The sequence below is a fragment of the Oncorhynchus mykiss genome, chromosome 9 (assembly GCF_013265735.2).
Source record: "Oncorhynchus mykiss isolate Arlee chromosome 9, USDA_OmykA_1.1, whole genome shotgun sequence".
Classification (NCBI taxonomy): Eukaryota; Metazoa; Chordata; class Actinopteri; order Salmoniformes; family Salmonidae; genus Oncorhynchus; species Oncorhynchus mykiss.
The window spans coordinates 78,617,565-78,636,218 of NC_048573.1; the positions used below are offsets into that span (position 1 = coordinate 78,617,565).

Below are 18,654 nucleotides of genomic sequence, written 5' to 3' on the forward strand. Positions count from 1 at the left end.
TACTCACCTTTTCATCCACCAGAGATAACTAACCCGTCCCTGTTCCATGGCCTCTCTCCCCTCCCTCCAGGTGTGGAGTTGACTAAGCCGACCTTCTTCACAGTACAGTACTCACCTTTTCATCCACCAGAGATAACTAACCCGTCCCTGTTCCATGGCCTCTCTTCCCTCCCTCCAGGTGTGGAGTTGACCAAGCCGACCCACTTCACAGTAAACACCAAGGCTGCAGGTAAAGCCAAGCTGGACGCTGTGTTCTCCGGCCCGGCTAAAGGAGAGACGGTCAAGGACTTTGAGATCATCAACAACCCCGATAACACCCATACGGTCAAGTACACCCCTGTCCAGCAGGGTGTTCTGGGAGTGGCCCTCACCTACGGAGGAGATTCTATTCCCAAGAGTCCCTTCTCCATCCCCGTGGCACCAAGCCATGACCTCAGCAAGATACAAGTGGCTGGACTGGGTGATAGTACGTACACTGTAAAAACAAAAAAATACTATTTTTTTAATTTTCATTAACTAGGAAAGTCAATTAAAAACAAATTCTTATTTACAATGAAAGCCTACCCTGGCCAACCACGGAAGACGCTGGGCCAATTGTGCACTTTGTGTAGTGGTTGAAAAATGAGTTTTATGACTCCAACCTAAGTGTATGTAAACTAGTTTTATGACTCCAACCTAAGTGTATGTAAACTAGTTTTAATGACTCCAACCTAAGTGTATGTAAACTAGTTTTATGACTCCAACCTAAGTGTATGTAAACTAGTTTTAATGACTCCAACCTAAGTGTATGTAAACTAGTTTTAATGACTCCAACCTAAGTGTATGTAAACTAGTTTTATGACTCCAACCTAAGTGTATGTAAACAAGTTTTAATGACTCCAACCTAAGTGTATGTAAACTAGTTTTAATGACTCCAACCTAAGTGTATGTAAACTAGTTTTATGACTCCAACCTAAGTGTATGTAAACTAGTTTTATGACTCCAACCTAAGTGTATGTAAACTAGTTTTAATGACTCCAACCTAAGTGTATGTAAACTAGTTTTAATGACTCCAACCTAAGTGTATGTAAACTAGTTTTAATGACTCCAACCTAAGTGTATGTAAACTAGTTTTAATGACTCCAACCTAAGTGTATGTAAACTAGTTTTAATGACTCCAACCTAAGTGTATGTAAACTAGTTTTAATGACTCCAACCTAAGTGTATGTAAACTAGTTTCAATGACTCCAACCTAAGTGTATGTAAACTAGTTTTAATGACTCCAACCTAAGTGTATGTAAACTAGTTTTAATGACTCCAACCTAAGTGTATGTAAACTAGTTTTAATGACTCCAACCTAAGTGTATGTAAACTAGTTTTAATGACTCCAACCTAAGTGTATGTAAACTAGTTTTAATGACTCCAACCTAAGTGTATGTAAACTAGTTTTAATGACTCCAACCTGAGTGTATGTAAACTAGTTTTAATGACTCCAACCTGAGTGTATGTAAACTAGTTTTAATGACTCCAACCTAAGTGTATGTAAACTAGTTTTATGACTCCAACCTAAGTGTATGTAAACTAGTTTTATGACTCCAACCTAAGTGTATGTCAATTTCCGACTTCAAATGTGTATAGAATGCAGTGCATGTACTTTTTTTAGTACAGTATGTAGTCTAGATAGATAGTGATATAGTATATTTAGAATGTATAGTATGTAGTTGAGATAGATAGTGATATAGTATATTTAGAATGTATAGTATGTAGTTGAGATAGATAGTGATATAGTATATTTAGAATGTATAGTATGTAGTTGAGATAGATAGTGATATAGTATATTTAGAATGTATAGTATGTAGTTGAGATAGATAGTGATATAGTATATTTAGAATGTATAGTATGTAGTCTAGATAGATAGTGATATAGTATATTTAGAATGTATAGTATGTAGTTGAGATAGATAGTGATATAGTATATTTAGAATGTATAGTATGTAGTTGAGATAGATAGTGATATAGTATATTTAGAATGTATAGTATGTAGTTGAGATAGATAGTGATATAGTATATTTAGAATGTATAGTATGTAGTTGAGATAGATAGTGATATAGTATATTTAGAATGTATAGTATGTAGTTGAGATAGATAGTGATATAGTATATTTAGAATGTATAGTATGTAGTTGAGATAGATAGTGATATAGTATATTTAGAATGTATAGTATGTAGTTGAGATAGATAGTGATATAGTATATTTAGAATGTATAGTATGTAGTCTAGATAGATAGTGATATAGTATATTTAGAATGTATAGTATGTAGTTGAGATAGATAGTGATATAGTATATTTAGAATGTATAGTATGTAGTTGAGATAGATAGTGATATAGTATATACAGTGGGAAGAACAAGTATTTGATACACTGCCGATTTTGCAAGTAATTTTTATCATATGTACACTTCAACTGTGAGAGACGGAATCTAAAACAAAAATCCAGAGAATCACATTGTATGATTTTTAAGTAATTCATATTGCATTACATAAGTATTTGATACATCAGAAAAGCAGACCTTAATATTTGGTACAGAAACATTTGTTTGCAATTACAGAGACCATACGTTCCTACATTCCTGTAGTTCTTGACCAGGTTTGCACAAAGTGCAGCAGGGATTTTGGCCCACTCCTCCATACAGACCTTCTCCAGATCCTTCAGGTTTTGGGGCTGTCTCTGGGCAATACGGACTTTCAGCTCCCTCCAAAGATGTTCTATTGGGTTCAGGTCTGGAGACTGGCTAGGCCACTCCAGGACCTTGAGATGCTTCTTATGGAGCCACTCCTTAGTTGCTCTAGCTGTGTGTTTCTGGTCGTTGTCATGCTGGAAGACTCATCCACGACCCATCTTCAATGCTCTTACTAAGGGAAGGAGGTTGTTGGCCAGGATCTCGCGATACATGGCCCCATCCATCCTCCCCTCAATACGGTGCAGTCTTCCTGTCCCGTTTGCAGAAAAGCATCCCCAAAGAATGATGTTTCCACCTCCATGCTTCACGGTTGGGATGGTGTTCTTGGGGTTGTAGTCATCCTTCCTCTTCCTCCAAACACGGCGAGTTTAGACCAAAAAGCTCTATTTTTGTCTCATCAGACCACATGACCTTCTCCCATTCCTCCTCTGGATCATCCAGATGGTCATTGGCAAACTTCAGACGGGCCTGGACATGCGCTGGCTTGAGCAGAGGGACCTTGCGTGCGCTGCAGGATTTTAATCCATGACTGTGTAGTGTGTTACTAATGGTTTTCTTTGAGACTGTGGTCCCAGCTCTCTTCAGGTCATTGACCAGGTCCTGCCATGTAGTTCTGGGCTGATCCCTAACCTTCCTCATGATCATTGATGCCCCACGAGGTGAGATCTTGCATGGAGCCCCAGACCGAGGGTGATTGACCGTCATCTTGAACTTCTTCCATTTTCTAATAATTGCGCCAAACAGTTGTTGCCTTCTCACCAAGCTGGTTGCCTATTGTCCTGATTAAATGTCAGGAATTGTGAAAAACCGAGTTTAAATGTAGTTGGCTAAGGTGTATTTAAACTTCCGACTTCAACTGTATACTATAGATAATATATCATTACAAACTATATACAGGCATACTATCTAAACTACATACTATATATACCATAGATATGTCAGAATTGTTCAGAGAGCCGATCCGTTACCTGCTATATAACATACATTTATTTAATTGTTTTTATGACTCCAATCCAGAGTTATAATAATTTATTATTAGGCCGAACATACCCTCGTAAAACGGACCATCCTACCGATCCTTGACTTTGGCGATGTCATTTACAAAATAGCCTCCAACGCTCTACTCAACAAACTGGATGTAGTCTATCACAGTGCCATCTGTTTTGTCACCAAAGCCCCATATACTTCCCACCACAGCAGGGTTTCTCAAACTCGGTCCTGGGCCCCCACCTGGGTGTGCTTTTTGCTTATGCCCTAGCCATTGATGACAAGTTAGTTATTTAAATCAGCTATGTAGTGCTAGGGCAAAAATCCGGTTAAAGGAAAGTCAATTTGTCAACATGTCGTATTTTCACGTGGGAAGAGGGAACTCGGGGCAAATTCAAATGTTTTAGCACCACACAAATAAGGGACAGTTCCGAGCTCCACACACTCTTAATGCTTTATATCTGCCTCACACCTCACATTCCTCAATCTATCTCTTCTCTTCTTTATCTCTATCTCCTCTATATATCTTCATCTCTCCTCTTCTATCTCTTAATCTCTTCTGTATCTCTATCTCTTCTCTCTCTTCTCTATCTCCTCTATATATCTTAATCTCTTCTATATATCTTCTCTTCCATATCTATGTCTCTTCTCTTCTATATCTCTTCTCTTCTATATCTCCATTTCTTCTCTAAAATATCTCTCCTCTTTTATCTCTTCTTTATCTCTATCTCTTTCTTTATTTCTCTATCTCTTCCTCTATCTGTGTAGAGATGACGGTGGGTAAGGACCAGGAAGTGACTGTGAATTCTGAAGGAGCAGGAGTTCAGGGGAAAGTCTGGGCCAATGTTACAGGGCCTTCTGGGAAACCTGTCACCAGCAAGGTAGGGATGTAGATTGATATTTTGTTTTTCATTTTAACTCTCTTTTTAAAAACATTACAATGATATGTTTATAAATGCTTTGTTGCGTTTTTAAAAGCTTCATTACAGTTATATGTGCATTGTTAAAAATGTTGTGCTAAAACCAATGATGAAAGGTGCTTTACAAATAGACAATGATGAAGGTTGTTATTAATTTGAATGTTAATATACTGATTATTCAGGTGGAGGCAGGTCTTAAACCAGAGACCAGTCAAGTGAAGTTCATCCCTTGGGAGGCAGGGCCATACCAGGTGGAGCTGACCTTTGACGGAGCTCCGATCCCAGGATCCCCCTTCAACACCACCGCCTATCCCCCCACCGACGCCACCAAGGTAAACACAACCTCTAACTGCTGACCTCTAACCCCTGATCTCTAACCCCTGACCCTTAAACCTGTATGTCCTGTTTCCCCCATGTCTGTCAGGTGAAGTGTTCCGGCCCAGGTTTGGAGCGTGCCAAAGTGGGAGAGACTGGGGAGTTTGTGGTGGACTGTACCAACGCAGGTCCAGCTGAGCTGACCATAGAGATCATCAGTGACAGTGGGACAGAGGCAGAGGTCCACATCCAGGACAACGGAGACGGAACCTACACCATCACCTACATCCCCCGGTACCCCGGCTCCTACACCCTCACCATCCGCTATGGGGGGCAGGATGTACCCAACTTCCCTGCCTCCCTGACTGTGGAGGCGGCGGTCAACACCAGCGGAGTCCGCGTGTTCGGACCGGGAGTAGAGGGCAAAGGTCAGAGAGTGTTCTGTCCCCTATGTAGATAGAGTTATTAAAGTGAATATGCATAGATAATAAACAAAGAGTAGCAGCAGTGTAAAAGATTAAAAAGGGGGGGACAATGCAAATAGTCTGTGTAGCAATTTGATTAGATGTTCAGGAGCGTTATGGCTTCAGGAGTGTTATGGTTTTAGAAGCCTCTTGGACCTAGACTTGGCGCTCCAGTACCGCTTGCTGTGCAGCAGCAGAGAACACAGTCTATGACTAGGGTGGCTGGATGGAGTCTTTGACAATTTTTAGGTCCTTCCTCTGACATCGCCTGGTGTAGAGGTCCTGGATGGCAGGCAGCTTAGCCCCTGTGATGTACTGGGCCATACGCACTACCCTCTGTAGTTCCTTGCTGTCGGAGGCCGAGCAGTTGCAATACCAGGCAGTGATGCAACCAGTCAGGATGCTCTCAATGGTGCAGCTGTAGAACCTTTTGAGGATCTGAGGACCAATGCCAAATCTTTTCAGCCTCCTGAGGGGGAATACGTTTTGTCGTGCCCTCTTCATGACTGTCTTGGTGTGCTTGGACCATGATAGTTTGTTTGGTGATGTGGACTCCAAGGAACTTGAAGCTCTCAACCTCCTGGGTGTGCTCGGTCCTCCTTTTCCTGTAGTCCACCCAACATCTCCTTTGTCTTGATCAAGTTGAGGGAGATATTGTTGTCACCACACGGCCATTCCTACCTTTTCAATCTATCCTTTTGTGAAGTGTAGCCGGGAACTAGTTCTGTACAATGGGGTGTGGTGGAGTGGATAAACCATCATCGTGGTGTTGTTGATGAGTAAGCATAGCTTTTTACTCTGGTGGTGTTGTTGATGAGTAAGCATAGCTTTTTACTCTAGTGTTGTTGTTGATGAGTAAGCATAGCTTTTTACTCTGGTGGTGTTGTTGATGAGTAAACATAGCTTTTTACTCTGGTGGTGTTGTTGATGAGTAAACATAGCTTTTTACTCTGGTGGTGTTGTTGATGAGTAAACATAGCTTTTTACTCTGGTGTTGTTGTTGATGAGTAAACATAGCTTTTTACTCTGGTGTTGTTGTTGATGAGTAAACATAGCTTTTTACTCTGGTGTTGTTGTTGATGAGTAAACATAGCTTTTTACTCTGGTGGTGTTGTTGATGAGTAAGCATAGCTTTTTACTCTGGTGGTGTTGTTGATGAGTAAACATAGCTTTTTACTCTGGTGGTGTTGTTGATGAGTAAGCATAGCTTTTTACTCTGGTGGTGTTGTTGATGAGTAAACATAGCTTTTTACTCTGGTGGTGTTGTTGATGAGTAAACATAGCTTTTTACTCTGGTGGTGTTGTTGATGAGTAAACATAGCTTTTTACTCTGGTGGTGTTGTTGATGAGTAAACATAGCTTTTTACTCTGGTGGTGTTGTTGATGAGTAAACATAGCTTTTTACTCTGGTGTTGTTGATGAGTAAGCATAGCTTTTTACTCTGGTGGTGTTGTTGATGAGTAAGCATAGCTTTTTACTCTGGTGGTGTTGATGAGTAAACATAGCTTTTTACTCTAGTGTTGTTGATGAGTAAACATAGCTTTTTACTCTAGTGTTGTTGATGAGTAAACATAGCTTTTTACTCTGGTGGTGTTGTTGATGAGTAAACATAGCTTTTTACTCTGGTGGTGTTGTTGATGAGTAAGCATAGCTTTTTACTCTAGTGTTGTTGTTGATGAGTAAACATAGCTTTTTACTCTGGTGTTGTTGTTGATGAGTAAACATAGCTTTTTACTCTGGTGGTGTTGTTGATGAGTAAACATAGCTTTTTACTCTAGTGGTGTTGTTGATGAGTAAACATAGCTTTTTACTCTGGTGGTGTTGTTGATGAGTAAACATAGCTTTTTACTCTAGTGGTGTTGTTGATGAGTAAACATAGCTTTTTACTCTGGTGGTGTTGTTGATGAGTAAACATAGCTTTTTACTCTGGTGTTGTTGATGAGTAAACATAGCTTTTTACTCTGGTGGTGTTGATGAGTAAACATAGCTTTTTACTCTGGTGTTGTTGATGAGTAAACATAGCTTTTTACTCTGGTGGTGTTGATGAGTAAACATAGCTTTTTACTCTGGTGTTGTTGATGAGTAAACATAGCTTTTTACTCTGGTGGTGTTGTTGATGAGTAAACATAGCTTTTTACTCTAGTGTTGTTGTTGATGAGTAAACATAGCTTTTTACTCTAGTGTTGTTGTTGATGAGTAAACATAGCTTTTTACTCTGGTGGTGTTGTTGATGAGTAAACATAGCTTTTTACTCTAGTGTTGTTGTTGATGAGTAAACATAGCTTTTTACTCTGGTGGTGTTGTTGATGAGTAAACATAGCTTTTTACTCTGGTGTTGTTGATGAGTAAGCATAGCTTTTTACTCTGGTGTTGTTGATGAGTAAACATAGCTTTTTACTCTGGTGGTGTTGTTGATGAGTAAACATAGCTTTTTACTCTGGTGGTGTTGTTGATGAGTAAACATAGCTTTTTACTCTGGTGGTGTTGTTGATGAGTAAACATAGCTTTTTACTCTGGTGGTGTTGTTGATGAGTAAACATAGCTTTTTACTCTGGTGGTGTTGTTGATGAGTAAACATAGCTTTTTACTCTGGTGGTGTTGTTGATGAGTAAACATAGCTTTTTACTCTGGTGGTGTTGTTGATGAGTAAGCATAGCTTTTTACTCTAGTGTTGTTGTTGATGAGTAAACATAGCTTTTTACTCTGGTGGTGTTGTTGATGAGTAAACATAGCTTTTTACTCTGGTGGTGTTGTTGATGAGTAAGCATAGCTTTTTACTCTAGTGTTGTTGTTGATGAGTAAACATAGCTTTTTACTCTGGTGGTGTTGTTGATGAGTAAACATAGCTTTTTACTCTAGTGTTGTTGTTGATGAGTAAACATAGCTTTTTACTCTGGTGGTGTTGTTGATGAGTAAACATAGCTTTTTACTCTGGTGGTGTTGTTGATGAGTAAACATAGCTTTTTACTCTGGTGGTGTTGTTGATGAGTAAGCATAGCTTTTTACTCTAGTGTTGTTGTTGATGAGTAAACATAGCTTTTTACTCTGGTGGTGTTGTTGATGAGTAAGCATAGCTTTTTACTCTGGTGGTGTTGTTGATGAGTAAGCATAGCTTTTTACTCTAGTGTTGTTGTTGATGAGTAAACATAGCTTTTTACTCTGGTGGTGTTGTTGATGAGTAAACATAGCTTTTTACTCTGGTGGTGTTGTTGAGTAAGCATAGCTTTTTACTCTGGTGTTGTTGATGAGTAAGCATAGCTTTTTACTCTAGTGTTGTTGTTGATGAGTGAACATAGCTTTTTACTCTGGTGGTGTTGTTGATGAGTAAACATAGCTTTTTACTCTGGTGTTGTTGATGAGTAAACATAGCTTTTTACTCTGGTGGTGTTGTTGATGAGTAAACATAGCTTTTTACTCTAGTGTTGTTGTTGATGAGTAAGCATAGCTTTTTACTCTAGTGTTGTTGTTGATGAGTAAACATAGCTTTTTACTCTAGTGTTGTTGTTGATGAGTAAACATAGCTTTTTACTCTGGTGGTGTTGTTGATGAGTAAACATAGCTTTTTACTCTGGTGTTGTTGATGAGTAAACATAGGTTTTTACTCTAGTGTTGTTGTTGATGAGTAAACATAGCTTTTTACTCTGGTGGTGTTGTTGATGAGTAAACATAGCTTTTTACTCTGGTGTTGTTGTTGATGAGTAAACATAGCTTTTTACTCTAGTGTTGTTGTTGATGAGTAAGCATAGCTTTTTACTCTAGTGTTGTTGTTGATGAGTAAACATAGCTTTTTACTCTGGTGTTGTTGTTGATGAGTAAACATAGCTTTTTACTCTAGTGTTGTTGTTGATGAGTAAGCATAGCTTTTTACTCTAGTGTTGTTGTTGATGAGTAAACATAGCTTTTTACTCTGGTGGTGTTGTTGATGAGTAAACATAGCTTTTTACTCTAGTGTTGTTGTTGATGAGTAAGCATAGCTTTTTACTCTGGTGGTGTTGTTGATGAGTAAGCATAGCTTTTTACTCTGGTGTTGTTGATGAGTAAGCATAGCTTTTTACTCTGGTGTTGTTGATGAGTAAACATAGCTTTTTACTCTGGTGGTGTTGTTGATGAGTAAACATAGCTTTTTACTCTGGTGTTGTTGATGAGTAAACATAGCTTTTTACTCTGGTGTTGTTGATGAGTAAACATAGCTTTTTACTCTGGTGGTGTTGATGAGTAAACATAGCTTTTTACTCTGGTGTTGTTGATGAGTAAACATAGCTTTTTACTCTGGTGTTGTTGATGAGTAAACATAGCTTTTTACTCTGGTGTTGTTGATGAGTAAACATAGCTTTTTACTCTGGTGTTGTTGATGAGTAAACATAGCTTTTTACTCTGGTGGTGTTGATGAGTAAACATAGCTTTTTACTCTGGTGTTGTTGATGAGTAAACATAGCTTTTTACTCTGGTGGTGTTGTTGATGAGTAAACATAGCTTTTTACTCTAGTGTTGTTGTTGATGAGTAAACATAGCTTTTTACTCTAGTGTTGTTCTTGATGAGTAAACATAGCTTTTTACTCTAGTGTTGTTGTTGATGAGTAAACATAGCTTTTTACTCTAGTGTTGTTGTTGATGAGTAAACATAGCTTTTTACTCTAGTGTTGTTGTTGATGAGTAAACATAGCTTTTTACTCTAGTGTTGTTGTTGATGAGTAAACATAGCTTTTTACTCTGGTGGTGTTGTTGATGAGTAAACATAGCTTTTTACTCTGGTGGTGTTGTTGATGAGTAAACATAGCTTTTTACTCTGGTGGTGTTGTTGATGAGTAAACATAGCTTTTTACTCTGGTGTTGTTGATGAGTAAGCATAGCTTTTTACTCTGGTGTTGTTGATGAGTAAACATAGCTTTTTACTCTGGTGTTGTTGATGAGTAAACATAGCTTTTTACTCTGGTGGTGTTGTTGATGAGTAAACATAGCTTTTTACTCTGGTGGTGTTGTTGATGAGTAAACATAGCTTTTTACTCTGGTGGTGTTGATGAGTAAACATAGCTTTTTACTCTGGTGGTGTTGTTGATGAGTAAACATAGCTTTTTACTCTGGTGTTGTTGATGAGTAAACATAGCTTTTTACTCTGGTGGTGTTGTTGATGAGTAAACATAGCTTTTTACTCTGGTGTTGTTGATGAGTAAGCATAGCTTTTTACTCTAGTGTTGTTGTTGATGAGTAAACATAGCTTTTTACTCTAGTGTTGTTGTTGATGAGTAAACATAGCTTTTTACTCTGGTGGTGTTGTTGATGAGTAAACATAGCTTTTTACTCTGGTGGTGTTGTTGATGAGTAAACATAGCTTTTTACTCTGGTGGTGTTGTTGATGAGTAAGCATAGCTTTTTACTCTAGTGTTGTTGTTGATGAGTAAACATAGCTTTTTACTCTGGTGGTGTTGTTGATGAGTAAACATAGCTTTTTACTCTGTTGTTGTTGATGAGTAAACATAGCTTTTTACTCTGGTGGTGTTGTTGATGAGTAAGCATAGCTTTTTACTCTAGTGTTGTTGTTGATGAGTAAACATAGCTTTTTACTCTAGTGGTGTTGTTGATGAGTAAACATAGCTTTTTACTCTGGTGGTGTTGATGAGTAAACATAGCTTTTTACTCTAGTGTTGTTGTTGATGAGTAAACATAGCTTTTTACTCTGGTGGTGTTGTTGATGAGCATGTGTTTTCATTGAGGTAAATTCAACGTGTTGTTATTCCTGATGTTTTTTTATGATGATCATATACCAGTACTTTGGATTTTCTTAAATACCAAAGTACCAAAACAGAACGGACTGTGACCCCAAAATCGCAATTCGTACTGAACTGTGGGTTTGGTGAACCGTTACACCCCAATTAAATGGATTATATTTTTATTTCTTAGTGTGTTCTGGGCCCTAGGTGTGTTCTGGGCCCTAGGTGTGTTCTGGGCCCTAGGAGTGTTCTGGGCCCTAGGTGTGTTCTGGGCCCTAGGTGTGTTCTGGGCCCTAGGTGTGTTCCAAGTATGTGTTCTGGGCCATAGGTGTGTTCTGGGCCCTAGGCGTGTTCTGGGCCATAGGTGTGTTCTGGGCCCTAGGTGTGTTCCAAGTATGTGTTCTGGGCCATAGGTGTGTTCTGGGCCCTAGGTGTGTTCCAAGTATGTGTTCTGGGCCCTAGGTGTGTTCTGGGCCCTAGGTGTGTTCTGGGCCCTAGGTGTGTTCTGGGCCCTAGGTGTGTTCTGGGCCCTAGGTGTGTTCTGGGCCATAGGTGTGTTCTGGGCCCTAGGTGTGTTCTGGGCCCTAGGTGTGTTCTGGGCCATAGGTGTGTTCTGGGCCCTAGGTGTGTTCTGGGCCCTAGGTGTGTTCTGGGCCCTAGGTGTGTTCTGGGCCCTAGGTGTGTTCTGGGCCATAGGTGTGTTCTGGGCCCTAGGTGTGTTCTGGGCCCTAGGTGTGTTCCAAGTATGTGTTCTGGGCCATAGGTGTGTTCTGGGCCATAGGTGTGTTCTGGGCCATAGGTGTGTTCTGGGCCCTAGGTGTGTTCCAAGTATGTGTTCTGGGCCATAGGTGTGTTCTGGGCCCTAGGTGTGTTCCAAGTATGTGTTCTGGGCCCTAGGTGTGTTCTGGGCCCTAGGTGTGTTCTGGGCCCTAGGTGTGTTCTGCGCCCTAGGTGTGTTCTGGGCCCTAGGTGTGTTCTGGGCCATAGGTGTGTTCTGGGCCCTAGGTGTGTTCTGGGCCCTAGGTGTGTTCTGGGCCCTAGGTGTGTTCTGGGCCCTAGGTGTGTTCTAAGGGTGTGCTGTGTGTTCTAGGTGTGTTCCGCGAGGCAACCACAGACTTCACGGTAGACGCGCGGCCCCTGACCCAGATGGGAGGGAAGCACATCAAGACAGTCATCCAGAACCCATCTGGAGCCGTTACTGAAGCTGTCATCACCGACCACTGTGACGGAATGTACAGCGTAGAGTACACTCCCTACCAAGAAGGTGAGTTAGTCAACTACCTAGTACACTCCCTACCAAGAAGGTGAGTTAGTCAACTACCTAGTACACTCCCTACCAAGAAGGTGAGTTAGTCAACTACCTAATACACTCCCTACCAAGAGGGTGAGTTAGTCAACTACCTAATACACTCCCTACCAAGAAGGTGAGTTAGTCAACTACCTAGTACACTCCCTACCAAGAAGGTGAGTTAGTCAACTACCTAGTACACTCCCTACCAAGAAGGTGAGTTAGTCAACTACCTAGTACACTCCCTACCAAGAGGGTGAGTTAGTCAACTACCTAGTACACTCCCTACCAAGAAGGTGAGTTAGTCAACTACCTAGTACACTCCCTACCAAGAGGGTGAATTAGTCAACTACCTAGTACACTCCCTACCAAGAAGGTGAGTTAGTCAACTACCTAGTACACTCCCTACCAAGAGGGTGAGTTAGTCAACTACCTAGTACACTCCCTACCAAGAAGGTGAGTTAGTCAACTACCTAGTACACTCCCTACCAAGAGGGTGAGTTAGTCAACTACCTAGTACACTCCCTACCAAGAAGGTGAGTTAGTCAACTACCTAGTACACTCCCTACCAAGAGGGTGAATTAGTCAACTACCTAGTACACTCCCTACCAAGAAGGTGAGTTAGTCAACTACCTAGTACACTCCCTACCAAGAAGGTGAGTTAGTCAACTACCTAGTACACTCCCTACCAAGAGGGTGAGTTAGTCAACTACCTAATACACTCCCTACCAAGAGGGTGAGTTAGTCAACTACTTAGTACACTCCCTACCAAGAGGGTGAGTTAGTCAACTACCTAGTCCCCTACCTATTACACTACCTATTACACTACCTAGTACACTACCTAGTACACAATCTAGTCCACTACCTAGTACACAATCTAGTCCACTACCTAGTACACTACCTAGTACACAATCTAGTCCACTACCTAGTACACAGCCTAGTCCACTACCTAGTACACTACCTATTACACAATCTAGTCCACTACCTAGTACACAATCTAGTCCACTACCTAGTCCACTACCTAGTACACAGCCTAGTCCACTACCTAGTACACTACCTAGTACCCTACCTAGTCCACTACCTACTCTACTACCTAGTACACTACCTAGTTCACTACCTAGTCAACTACCTAGTACACTCCCTACTAGGTCTAGGTCCCAGAAGGTGAGTTAGTGGACTAGATAGTGGACTAGGTAGTGTACTAGGTAGTGGACTATCTAGTAGAGAAGAATGGGAGAAACTCCCCAAATTAAGGTGTGCCATGCATCGAGCGTCATACCCAAGAAGATTCCAGGATGTAAATGCTGTTCAACAGAGCACTGAGTAAAGGGTCTGAAAACTTATGGAAATGTGATATAAATAAAATAATACATTTGCTAAATGTGTCATTATGGAGTATTGTGATGTCATTATGGGGTACTGTGATGTCATTATGGGGTATTGTGATGTTATTATGGGGTACTGTGATGTCATTATGGGGTACTGTGATGTCATTATGGGGTATTGTGATGTTATTATGGGGTACTGTGATGTCATTATGGGGCATTGTGATGTTATTATGGGGTACTGTGATGTCATTATGGGGTATTGTGATGTTATTATGGGGTACTGTGATGTCGTTATGGAGTATTGTGATGTCGTTATGGAGTATTGTGATGTTATTATGGGGTATTGTGATGTCATTATGGGGTATTGTGATGTCATTATGGGGTCTTGTGATGTCATTATGGGGTATTGTGATGTTATTATGGGGTACTGTGATGTCATTATGGGGCATTGTGATGTTATTATGGGGTACTGTGATGTCATTATGGGGTATTGTGATGTCATTATGGGGTCTTGTGATGTCATTATGGGGTATTGTGATGTCATTATGGGGTATTGTGATGTCATTATGGGGTCTTGTGATGTCATTATGGGGTACTGTGATGTCGTTATGGAGTATTGTGATGTCATTATGGGGTCTTGTGATGTCATTATGGGGTCTTGTGATGTCATTATGGGGTCTTGTGATGTCATTATGGGGTCTTGTGATGTCATTATGGGGTCTTGTGATGTTATTATGGGGTACTGTGATGTCGTTATGGAGTATTGTGATGTCATTATGGGGTCTTGTGATGTCATTATGGGGTCTTGTGATGTCATTATGGGGTCTTGTGATGTTATTATGGGGTACTGTGATGTCATTATGGGGTATTGTGATGTCGTTTGTAGAGGTGATCTATATGATAACTCTATATGATAACTCTACATGATAACTCTACATGATAACTCTATATGATAACTATACATGATAACTCTACATGATAACTCTATATGATAACTCTATATGATAACTCTATATGATAACTATACATGATAACTCTATATGATAACTCTATATGATAACTATACATGATAACTCTACATGATAACTCTATATGATAACTCTATATGATAACTCTATATGATAACTCTATATGATAACTCTATATGATAACTATACATGATAACTCTATATGATAACTCTATATGATAACTCTGCTCTGTCCAGGTCCCCACATTGTAGAGGTGATCTATATGATAACTCTATATGATAACTCTATATGATAACTCTATATGATAACTCTACATGATAACTCTACATGATAACTATATATGATAACTCTATATGATAACTATATATGATAACTCTATATGATAATTCTGTTCTGTCCAGGTCCCCACATTGTAGAGGTGATCTATATGATAACTCTATATGATAACTCTATATGATAACCCTACATGATAACTCTACATGATAACTATATATGATAACTCTATATGATAACTATATATGATAACTCTATATGATAATTCTGTTCTGTCCAGGTCCCCACATTGTAGAGGTGATCTACATAATAACTCTATATGATAACTCTATATGATAACTCTGTTCTGTCCAGGTCCCCGCATTGTAGAGGTGATCTATATGATAACTCTACATGATAACTCTGTTCTGTCCAGGTCCCCACGTTGTAGAGGTGATCTATATGATAACTCTATATGATAACTCTACATGATAACTCTACATGATAACTCTGCATGATAACTCTATATGATAACTCTACATTATAACTCTACATGATAACTCTACATGATAACTCTACATGATAACTCTACATGATAACTCTACATGATAACTTTACATGATAACTCTATATGATAACTCTACATGATAACTCTACATGATAACTCTATATGATAACTCTATATGATAACTCTACTTGATAACTCTATATGATAACTCTATATGATAACTCTATATGATAACTCTACATGATAACTCTATATGATAACTCTATATGATAACTCTATATGATAACTCTATATGATAACTCTACATGATAACTCTATATGATAACTCTATATGATAACTCTATATGATAACTCTACATGATAACTCTACATGATAACTCTGTTCTGTCCAGGCCCCCACATTGTAGAGGTGATCTATATGATAACTCTATATGATAACTCTATATGATAACTCTATATGATAACTCTATATGATAACTCTATATGATAACTATACATGATAACTCTACATGATAACTCTATATGATAACTATACATGATAACTCTACATGATAACTCTATATGATAACTCTATATGATAACTCTACATGATAACTATACATGATAACTCTATATGATAACTCTATATGATAACTATACATGATAACTCTACATGATAACTCTATATGATAACTCTATATGATAACTCTATATGATAACTATACATGATAACTCTACATGATAACTCTATATGATAGCTCTATATGATAACTCTATATGATAACTCTGTTCTGTCCAGGTCCCCACATTGTAGATGTGGCGTACGATGAGACACCAGTACCCAACAGTCCGTTCCATATTGGCGTGACAGAGGGGTGTGACCCGGGGCGTGTACGTGTGCATGGACCCGGCCTGGACAGTGGCATCACCAACAAAGCCAATACATTCACAGTGGAGACCCGGTACGACACACATTTGAGTAATTTAGCAGACGCTGTTATTTAGAGGGACTAACATACAGACACACAGCTTCAGGAGACCATCTAGCCTGTGTTACAGAATGATGACCTCCCCCACCCCCCTCCTCTCTCTCTCTCTCTCTCTCTCTCTCTCTCTCTCTCTCTCTAACATACAGACACACAGCTTCAGGAGACCATCTAGCCTGTGTTACAGAACGATGACCTCCCCCACCCCCCTCCTCTCTCTCTCTCTCTCTCTCTCTCTCTCTCTCTCTCTCTCTCTCTAACATGCAGAAACACAGCTTCAGGAGACAATCTAGCCTGTGTTACAGAATGATGACCTCCCCCACCCCCCTCCTCTCTCTCTCTAACACCCAGACACACAGCTTCAGGAGACCATCTAGCCTGTGTTACAGAACGATGACCTCCCCCACCCCCCTCCTCTCTCTCTCTAACACCCAGACACACAGCTTCAGGAGACCATCTAGCCTGTGTTACAGAACGATGACCTCCCCCACCCCCCTCCTCTCTCTCTCTCTCTCTCTCTCTCTCTCTCTCTCTCTCTCTCTAACATACAGACACACAGCTTCAGGAGACAATCTAGCCTGTGTTACAGAATGATGACCTCCCCCACCCCCTCCTCTCTCTCTCTCTCTCTAACATACAGACACACAGCTTCAGGATACCATCTAGCCTGTGTTACAGAACGATGACCTCCCCTACCCCCCTCCTCTCTCTCTCTAACACCCAGACACACAGCTTCAGGAGACCATCTAGCCTGTGTTACAGAACGATGACCTCCCCCACCCCCCTCCTCTCTCTCTCTAACATACAGACACACAGCTTCAGGAGACCATCTAGCCTGTGTTACAGAACGATGACCTCCCCCACCGCCCTCCTCTCTCTCTCTCTCTCTCTCTCTCTAACATACAGACACACAGCTTCAGGAGACCATCTAGCCTGTGTTACAGAACGATGACCTCCCCCACCCCCCTCCTCTCTCTCTCTCTCTCTCTCTCTAACACCCAGACACACAGCTTCAGGAGACCATCTAGCCTGTGTTACAGAACGATGACCTCCCCCACCCCCCTCCTCTCTCTCTCTCTCTCTCTCTCTAACACCCAGACACACAGCTTCAGGAGACCATCTAGCCTGTGTTACAGAATGATGACCTCCCCCACCCCCCTCCTCTCTCTCTCTCTCTCTCTCTCTCTCTCTCTAACACCCAGACACACAGCTTCAGGAGACCATCTAGCCTGTGTTACAGAACGATGACCTCCCCCACCCCCCTCCTCTCTCTCTCTAACATACAGACACACAGCTTCAGGAGACCATCTAGCCTGTGTTACAGAACGATGACCTCCCCCACCGCCCTCCTCTCTCTCTCTCTCTCTCTCTCTCTCTCTCTCTCTCTCTCTCTCTAACACCCAGACACACAGCTTCAGGAGACCATCTAGCCTGTGTTACAGAACGATGACCTCCCCCACCCCCTCCTCTCTCTCTCTCTCTCTCTCTCTCTAACACCCAGACACACAGCTTCAGGAGACCATCTAGCTTGTGTTACAGAACGATGACCTCCCCCACCCCCTCCTCTCTCTCTCTCTCTCTCTAACATACAGACACACAGCTTCAGGAGACCATCTAGCCTGTGTTACAGAATGATGACCTCCCCCACCCCCCTCCTCTCTCTCTCTCTCTCTCTCTAACATACAGACACACAGCTTCAGGAGACCATCTAGCCTGTGTTACAGAACGATGACCTCCCCCACCCCCCTCCTCTCTCTCTCTAACACCCAGACACACAGCTTCAGGAGACCATCTAGCCTGTGTTACAGAACGATGACCTCCCCCACCCCCCTCCTCTCTCTCTCTCTCTCTCTCTCTCTCAAATCAATTCAATTCAAGGGTCTTTATTGGCATGGGAAACATATGTTTACATTGCCAAAGCAAATTAAGTAGATAATAAACAAAAGTGAAATAAACAAACAGTTAAAGTACACAGGGGAAAATAAATCGACATAAATATGGGTTGTATTTACAATGGTGTTTGTTCTTCACTGTTTGCCCTTTTCTTGTGGCAACAGGTCACAAATCTTGCTGCTGTGATGCAACACTGTGGTATTTCACCCAGTAGATATGGGAGTTTATCAAAATTGGGTTTCTTTTCTGTGTAATCTGAGGGACATATGTGTCTCTATGGTCATACATTTGGCAAGAGGTTATTCAGTGCAGCTCAGTTTCCACCTCATTTTGTGGGCAG

The 18,654-nt window shown here is 40.8% G+C and overlaps 1 protein-coding gene across 2 annotated transcripts in view; it reads left to right on the plus strand.

Annotated features, from left to right (window-relative positions):
* LOC110516429 (filamin-A) overlaps positions 1–18,654 on the plus strand; it is a 179,143-nt gene that overhangs the window by 64,224 nt on the left and 96,265 nt on the right. For both annotated transcript variants that reach the window (XM_036989132.1, XM_036989133.1), the window contains exons 18-23: positions 179–466; positions 4,473–4,585; positions 4,807–4,956; positions 5,049–5,367; positions 12,202–12,375; positions 16,235–16,397. In XM_036989132.1, the coding sequence (XP_036845027.1) occupies positions 179–466; positions 4,473–4,585; positions 4,807–4,956; positions 5,049–5,367; positions 12,202–12,375; positions 16,235–16,397 (1,207 nt within the window). The remainder of the gene's footprint in view (positions 1–178; positions 467–4,472; positions 4,586–4,806; positions 4,957–5,048; positions 5,368–12,201; positions 12,376–16,234; positions 16,398–18,654) is intronic.